Genomic DNA, 9,190 nt, shown 5'->3' on the forward strand with positions numbered 1-9,190 from the left:
AGTTGGTCTGATGATCTTCAATGCATTTAGTGCAACCCCAGCCATTTAGCAAATGTCAAAAATGTGTGCAGCTACTGATCCCATGGTGTTCCTTCTAGGGATTTCCTTGTGCTCTAATTCAACAGTGGTCACAATGTTTAGTAGCACCATTAAGTCAGGTGACACCTGTCTTTCAGTCATCTTGTGGTAAAAAAGAAAACCGTAAATCTTTCTACTTCACCCCCAACAGTTCAGAGTCAGAGGTGCATATTTTCTGGCCATCACGTCCATACAAGACCTCTGGACTGAGCCAGTACAGACCCGCAGATATCTGAAATACAATCAGGGATGATCACTCTATAGTTAAGGGCAAAAAACACCTAGAGAATATTTCAGACTTGCCAGCTCTGACACCGTTGCGCATTCTTAAATCTCTTTGTGCAACTCACTCACGATGGACCACAGGTGAGGCTTTGCTCTTACGTTAGCTTCCTGTTTTATGAAAGTCCAGCAGCAGCTAACCAAGAGCCCGATAAAAACTGGCAGAAATAGTGTCATATATTTTCACCCTTAGTCATTTTATGTGTGTGTGTAGAATGTGTCATTGGTTGTTGAGATAACCAAGCCGTCGGCAGAGTATCTCAAATATCTCAGCAACACAGAGAAGTATGGTGATCACAGTAAAGGTGTACATGGCACTGAGGAAGATGGTTTTTTCGAAGTGTTCGGGCACCATGCACTTGGTCACATTAAAGGTCTTTTCCAAAGCACTAGCATCACACATGTACAGCGGGTGGACCTAGGAGAAAGAAAGAAAAACATGAGGCAGTGATACCTTCATATTATGTCCAACTAACAAAGAGTGCCTTGCATGTACTGAGAAGGACCACCAACTCCAGAACAGCCAAGGTTCAATCAATAAAATGCAAATGTTCTACAGGTATCGTCGCCATGCTGATACTACAGTAATTGTGACACAGTTTTGACAGATGTTTTTCATTTGTGCAGTCATTCTGCAAACTTCTCCAGGCACCTTTTGCCCAAAGGCACTATAATATGTAATATAGGATATTGTGCCAGATAATAAAGGAAAATAATAATGTCATTATCTAAGAATGATCTTGAAATGCTTAAAGCCTTTGTGAACTGGTACACTGTCCTGCTGGCAGAACAACCATGTAAAAGATCAAACCATGGCCATTTTTTGTCTCCACTAGCTGGAACCTTTGACACCAAGTAGGGTCGATGAATGGATTAATGCTGCTGGATTAATGCATTAATAATTTCTGCTGCAATGTTGGACCCTACTAAAAACACACTTCAATCAACCCCTTCAGTTGACCAAGTCTTTCAAACATCTTGTTCATTGCTGTCAGAAGCTCTCTCCCTGCTGACCTGTTTGGATGGATGTTTATTCCGTCATTTTAAAATGTAACATTTGCACTAAGTTGTCAATGTTGTTCTGTAGTTTTTTTTAATCTCAAAACTTTATGAATAGATTTACACAAATCTTTGTGGGTCATTGGGCAATGATGTGGAAATTAGTTTTACAATATTGGAGCTACTTTTGAGCTGCTGTTCGATTGCATTTAAGATAAGCCAGTTAATGTGGTTCACGCATCTAGTAAGGATGTCCCCTGGTTGCATTTCTTTAGGGGTGTTCCATGTGTGATGAATTCAGAAGAAAACCCTTTGCAATCTGGGACAAGCTGGAAAATTACATCTTTTGTCTGGTCTGGGTTTAGCTTGATTACCCTCCAGAGGAAACTGAAAGGAATTTACTGAAAAGGATGTATTTGCATAGCTATGATATAGATACCAACTCAACCATGTTAGTCAAGCTTGAAATAATTTGAAATTGACTGACCTGGAAGCCAAAGAGATGACTCTGTAGCCAGAAGGCGATGACCTCCAGAATGATGCGTAGCAGAACAGAAATGATGTAGAAGACGGTGTAGATGGGTCGTTCAAGGATCTCTTCCTGGTCAATGTTCTTACAGGCTGCGTAGAGGTGGAACACCGCCCCAGGAACGAGCACTGTTACCAGTTGTAACGCCCAGAAGACCTGGAGAAAGGAGGCAAGGTGGAAAATGAGAAAAGCCTGTGGAAAGAGATTACAGGATATATAAAATGGAAGACAACAAGAACAAAGAAATAAAATATGGTATGGTCTTTTGTAACTGAGGCTGGCAGGAACCCAGTGGAATTTAATGATTGCTACAATGTTTCATCTCTCCTAAATTGGATTTTCTACTAATTTGGAAAACACATCATGCTGATTACCACCTTTGAAAGTTTTCTGTTTTCTGACTTTGCAAATGTTTTTGTAACCTTACATGCCAGATGGTTGGTTACACAGAACCATCTAAAAAGTCGCCCATGGAAACTGTTTGAAAAGGTGCAGGCACTAAAAAATACTTGGCAGGTGAATTAACCATCTGTTTATCTCTGTGTTACCTTGAGGGGCAGCTGCATGCGTGACACTGATTTGATTGAACCACTGGTAGTTCGGACATAAGTGTGTAACTTGAAGCCTGACAGGATGGATTTTCACGTGAGCTCATGTTGTTGTGATCTTGCAAATCCAGCTGCCTCATACGATATGTAAGGAATGTACAAGCTAAATTTAACTATTTAAAAAATTAAGATGTATCTGTCAATATTTTTAATAAGCACCACTATCATTAAACATTTTTTCTCTAAAGATGTGGGACCAATGTAGGTCCACTGTGGGCCTTTTATACTTGTCAGTGCTCTCTCGTGGACAAATTAGGTGATGGCACTATTTTTTTAAATTACCTAAAACATATCTTTGTCATTTCCTTACAGTTTCTTTTGCTACTTATCAGCCGACATATGTGCAGAGACAGATGTACATTATGTGAAATTATCTAATATCTGCTGATACTACCACTGAAGGTAGTTTAGCTCATCTTGTTTTAGCATAGTTTAGCTTCGCTTACCTCAGTGCTATACATTTTTTGATATTAGAGAACCGAAATGGGTCTACCAGTAGACTACGACTCCATGTAATTTGTGGTACCTTTTAGTTTAGTCATACCTGAGGTGTTATGGGTCTGAACTGGTTGTAGCAGTAGAGATTGAGCTCTCTGCGATCAGGGTCGCAGCTGAAGTGCAGGGCCTCATTCCCATAGACAGCGAAGCCAAGGACGCCCAGAAAGAACATCCGCACCGAGCCGAAGAACAAGGTGTGGAACTGGCCTATCACCGTAGGAGGCCTGAGCTGCAATACGCACACACACACACACACACACACACACACACACACACACACACACACACACACACACACACACACAGTGAAAAATTAAACATTGCAACACACATGCACATCAATGTGTGCATGGAAACATGCACAGAAACTCATATGTACACACACAGACACACATGATGAGTACAAAAAAGCAAAGAAATGCGACATATTAATGTGCATAGACACACAGGTAACACACACACAAACACGCACACATACAGAGAGAGAGAGAGAGAGAGAGTCAGAGACAAAGAGAAAACACCTTTTGTCAGCCAGATAAATGCAGCTGCAACAGCTGAGGCCCTGAGCTCTGAGGGCTAAAACAAAACCCATTCAGAGGAGACATTTCCCATATCTGACACCAACACTGAGTCATATTTGCGAAGGAAAAAAGCCTAAATGACACTCTCACAAAGAAGAGAGCCATTTATCTTACAAATATGTCACTCGGGTACATAAAGACGGAGGTAAAAGGAGATAGATTAAAAAGCTAGGAATGAAAAAACAGATCAATGTCTTTTCACTTTAAGCCTCGGGAGGGATAATTGTTCAACGCTCCTCCTCTGTAACTGTCAAATCTTGAAAGGTAAAATGTGTCAGCGAGGTGGGCCTGCATGAAAGTAACAATAAAGGCCTTTCTCATCTACTTACGCATCCTTCATAGAAGTTTTTGATGTAGTTTAAAGACATGGTTTGCCTGTCGATCTCCCTCGATTTTTAATTCCAGGGCAGCTCTGGGCCCTCATGGCCGGTTTGCTGCTGGCACCAGTTAAAGGCCAACAACAGTAGGGCTACAAAATCACCGACCTCTCTCCCTCCCTCTCTCTCTCTCTCTGTCCTGAAAGCCCATGTCAATGCATATTTTTTTGCCTTTTATCCCTCCATCAATTGACTCACTCAGTAGAAAAAGGACAACAGAGACAGAGGGGCCAACAATGGCCTGGGAGGGCATGTGGTCCCTGCATTATAATCCCTATAGAACTATGTCAGCAAAAAAACAACCTCCTGTCACACACAATGCAGAGAGAGAGAGAGATGGCAAACATGCAACAAAAATACAATGCACCTTAGGTAAAGAACCATGGGAGCTCAGCTGAACTTCATGGCTTTTTTAAAGAAATATATTGTATATTTAAAGCAATATCTTGAAACATATTAGTTCTTAGCTGAGTTAAATTTGGTTATTTTAATAAAGAAAAGGCGACTTACATATGATTAATAAGTTATTTATGGTCACTTAAAGACTTTTAAAAAACTTATTCAAAGCTTTCTATTTATTTATTTTTATTTATTTAAAGTGGACACATGACTAAATCACTATCAGAAAAATCCAAAAAGTCAAAAACAAGAGTGATGACAACACACACCCTGCACTGCAAATACTTCTGGAAGAGCATTCACGGAGCTGCTGTTGTCCCAAATACAGTCCCTTTGGCGAGCTACGAGCGACCAGCCGCCAACACAGAAAAGAAAACCCGATCAAAACTTAAATCCCAAAAGCCAAAACTGGACAAAGTGAAATAAAATGGAAGTCCACACACCAACCGTAATCCTGGCGGCGTGTTGTTCATTCCCCCCTCTTTTTTCCACTCAGAGATCCTAAACTCATGCCAGTTGCGGGACCTTGCGGGACAGAGACCAGAGTTAAGCCAGAGCGAATTAACTAGGCGCTTTTCCGGTCACAGCATTCAAAATAAACACAGGCTGCGCTTGGGAACAATAGCCAACACATGGGAAGGATGCTACAGAGAAATAATACCTTAACAAAAGAAACTGTAATCAAGTCTAAACTAATATCCTAAACACATAAATAGTAAAAGATAATTGCCTATACAGTGGGAAATAATAATAGTAATGTGTAGGAGCACACAACAGAACTAATATTTAGATTTTGGGTGTATTAAGCTGTGAAGAAATATATTAAAATGTGAGTATTACAGCAGATGTGGAGGGTGGACGTTTTACTCACTGAAAATAATAAATAAATGTGAAAAGATTGAAAAAGTGTTGAGGAAAATTACATAATAAAAACAAAACATTGGTGGACACATGAAGACAAATGTAAATGTATAGATTTAAAAAGACTTGTAATAATAAATACAAATCTGTTTTGATGAATAAATAATCAGAGACAAGGTATTCATGAATATGTTTAAATCAGGTGTCTACTTGAAGATGATGAGGGTTTGAGCTTCATGTGCATTGAGAAATATTCCATTAAAAATGTCCTTGAACGCAGCATTGTATCAGACCTAATGTGTGCTACATGCAAGAGCGTTTATATTGAAAGCCTGCTCATACAGCTTCCGGTGTTTCCCGTGCTAAAAATGTTTCACTTGGCACAAGTGTGACAGCCAACTTCTGCTGGCTCGCATCGACATTGCGCCCCGGAGCCGAGGACCAAACTCCGTGCGTAAAAGCGCACTGCGGCTATCAGGAAGAGGTGATGTGGAGTCACAAACACAACATGGCTGACAGGTCTGATCAGGGGTCAGCTTATAACGGAGTGTTTTGGCGAAAACCGTGGAAAACATTTACGCTCACATACTCTTCAGGGTCAAATTTGATCCTTTGTTTTTCACTTGAGAGCAGTTAAAAACATTATTTTGGCCTGAGATTTCATGACTTCTCCTAATTGCGACCCTGAATATATAAAAATGGAAAAGTATGGGATCAAACTAGGGGCCATAAAGATTTTGTACCTGTAGAAATAATGTGTGCATCTTTAAAAAAAGTTGTGTACCTGTAGAAATAATTTGTGTGTGATGATACCAATCCGTTGCCTTGATTGGATGTTAGGTGGCATTGGTTGATTAGCAGGTCAATAAGCTAGGTGCTGATTGGTTTGTTCACTCGGGCGTAAATACAGGGCCAAAAAGATTTTCGTTTTGTGTCTTGTAACTTCAGTGTTGTGTCTTTTAACTTCAATGTCGCACGTGGAAGGTAGGACATTTGATTGTCTGTCGAAGAAATGCTTGCACAGGCACAAATTATTTCTACAGGTACACAATCTTTATGGCCCTAGTTTGATCCCATGGGAAAAGCAGCTGAGTGTTTGACCAATATTTATTAAAAACTAATTAATAATTAATAACTCCTTATGTTCCCCCTTATTGTGTAGAATTGGACCATCATATAGTCTGATAGTAAATTATGTTTCTCCTTGCCATGCCTTGCCTTGATTAGGTATTCATGGATAATTTGTTGTGCATACATTTTATACTGAGACTAATTATGAAGAGATGCTGTGGAGAGTTTGAATATGATTATTATGTGAGGGTTAAACATTTTTTTTAAAAGACAGTATTTTGCAGGGAATCTGTAAGAAGACATGATTACACACACTAGAAAAACTTGAGTTCATTAAGTGATAACTAAAAAGATGCTTTTCAAAAATGATATTTCTCATTACTGATTTTTCCTGTGCAACTCTAAAAACTAAACTCTGATCCTGAAAATCCTCTAAATGATTCATCATAGCCCAATAAACCATGAAGGAGAGTTGTGTTCACATTCAGCATTCTTATTTTAATCTCACAGGTGTTTCATGAACTCTGAAACAAGCTATCGATCCTCAAATTAATAAACTATCATCAGTTAAAACATACAGAAGAAAAACAGCCCTCTTGGTTGAATCATGATCAAAAAAAAAAAAACACACAAAAAAATACTGACTTCTTACAACTCCCACTTCTCAGTTATGTATCAGAACGTTCCTGAATTTTTATGTGGCTTTTTGAAGTAAAAGAACTTCCAAGTTGATCAAGTTTCAACTTATGTAATGCCATCCTTTTACATGGCCATCTGTGACTGTCAACAACACAGAAGGTACTGGGGTTTTTTCCCATTTGTGCTCATTGAAGCAGCAGAATCATAACCTGTAGATCGCAAACTTCACGCAGGGACAAAAGTTTTTAAAACCAGATTAAAAAAACAACTTCCTGAATCACATCGTGCTGTAGGATTTAAGTATGAGCCGGCTTTGTCTTATCTTTACCAGACTAACAAACTGTTTGGCTTTATGTTTCTTTTAATTCAGATTTTAGTCACGAAAAAAAGTTCCTCTAAGTTCCTTCTTTTTTGTGTGTGTGTGACTTTATCGCTGAACCTGCATTCCCCCCCGCCCCCTCTTGTTTTCCATAAAACACACTCATCTCATTTTGAACTGAATCTGTTGATAAAGGACAAAGCTGCCTGGTGGAAAAAAAAGAGTTTTTGGAATATGTCACGCCAAAAAACCAATTAAAGTTATAGGGATTTAAATGGGAAAAGATCAACATCATTCCGCACAATCCTGAACACAAAACTGATTTTTCTTTGTGTATTTGTTGGTTTGCCTTCCCCTTTTATTCACCTGTACATCCCAGATAGTGAAGGAACTGTAGAGGATTAGGGGAAGTACTCTGATAGCGTTTGAGACATGTAGGAAACCCGGACGTTTAATGATATGCTGAATTAGTCCTCACAAAGTAAACATGCAGGTGTTAGTCGACGATAAGCCCATGAATATATTTTATCCCACTCTGCTGTGGATTTTCATGCTTCTGGTGGACTCCTGGATGTGTGTTAAATCTCATTTGTCGCTTACCTGCAGATGTTAACCCCAATCACTGACAGAGTTTTGTGCAAAAATCTTTAAAATGCATCTCAAGCGTTTGCAGCATCTATTGGGGAGGCGTATCTGAAGTAAAAATGAAGACATCACATCATAAAGAACACAACAAAGTTCCCTCTGAGCTACTTGTTTATCGCAGTGATGGTGTATGTTGTTACTTATTGGTTATTGATCATTATACTGCACGTTTTATAAGATTTAATGGTAAATTAAGTTTAATGCAGGAGTTTTTTCTTTAAACAAGTTTATTTTTCTAGTGTTTATTTATAGTCGGGAGCTGTCTCAGAGTCAGCTAGGCCTAGCTGCTCAGAGTCGGCTAGGCCTAGCTGCTCAGAGTCGGCTAGGCCTAGCTTCAGTCTATATAAGCGGCACAGCTGCTACAGCGGCACAGCTGCTAGTCAATATGTCTGTGGGGATTTTAACATAGACTTGTTGACTTGCTTTAGGATATCACAAAACTGCACACCTAATTCTCTTATCAAATCTTTTATATGTGATTAGCGTTAGATCCTATGAATATGTATACGTTTTTTGTTTTTTTTTAAACAAAAACAAAAAACAAAAAAAACTGCAGTAAGCAGCTCAAGCAGCTTTTTTTCATCCAAATTTCATTATTTTGTTGAGAAGGGGATCTTTGACTAAAAAAAAACAAGTTTTTGACTTAAAAATTTGAGAATATATGAGAACCGTTTTACTTACAGTTTTAGTTGATAAAGCAGCAGCCCATCCACCAGGCCAGGCCAAGGCCCTGCAGCAGCCCATCCGCCAGGCCAAGGCCCTGCAGCAGCCCATCCACCAGGCCAGGTAATACACCACACCATCATTCATTACACGGACCACATGTTAGCCAGGTAGCATGCTTTTGTTAGTTTGGTGGGTGCACACACTGAACTACATTTAACATCCAAGTAAGTTTCCTGTGCTATTTATTCCCATAAAGTTTCCTAGAATCACTCACATGTATTGTTTTGGGTATCTCTTTATCATTTGAGGTTTGGAAATTGTGAGTTTGTATCTAATTATGTTGTTTTTTTCTTACCACACCATTTCCTGGTGCTGGGCAGTGACAAAGGACCAGAACCTTGTCTTTTATAGTGCCTGAGTAACTTGTAGGGAGCATGCTCAGTCCATCTTACTGAACCATACCAACTGTGGGGTTGAAATGGGTTTCTGGGTTCATTTCTGGATTGAGGCCTTGTGTGAATGCTTTGATGACTGCCTTTGTGTGGTAAATGGGTGTAAATAGATTTTATAATGATTTCAGATGTGGAAATTGACCTGTGGGGTTGATTACTTAATTGATTCATATATATATATATATA

General features: G+C 39.3%; 1 protein-coding gene across 1 annotated transcript; it reads right to left on the minus strand.

Annotated features, from left to right (window-relative positions):
• Nucleotides 1-580: 580 nt before the first annotated feature.
• On the minus strand, nucleotides 581-3,943 carry gje1a (gap junction protein epsilon 1a). The gene is made up of 4 exons (XM_062437660.1): nucleotides 3,905-3,943; nucleotides 3,041-3,223; nucleotides 1,847-2,044; nucleotides 581-778 (listed from the first exon to the last, which is right to left on the minus strand). Exons 1-4 carry the CDS (start codon nucleotides 3,941-3,943, stop codon nucleotides 581-583), a joined length of 618 nt encoding a protein of 205 aa, XP_062293644.1.
• Nucleotides 3,944-9,190: the final 5,247 nt, after the last annotated feature.

The sequence above is a fragment of the Scomber scombrus genome, chromosome 17, assembly GCF_963691925.1.
Source record: "Scomber scombrus chromosome 17, fScoSco1.1, whole genome shotgun sequence".
Lineage (NCBI taxonomy): Eukaryota > Metazoa > Chordata > Actinopteri > Scombriformes > Scombridae > Scomber > Scomber scombrus.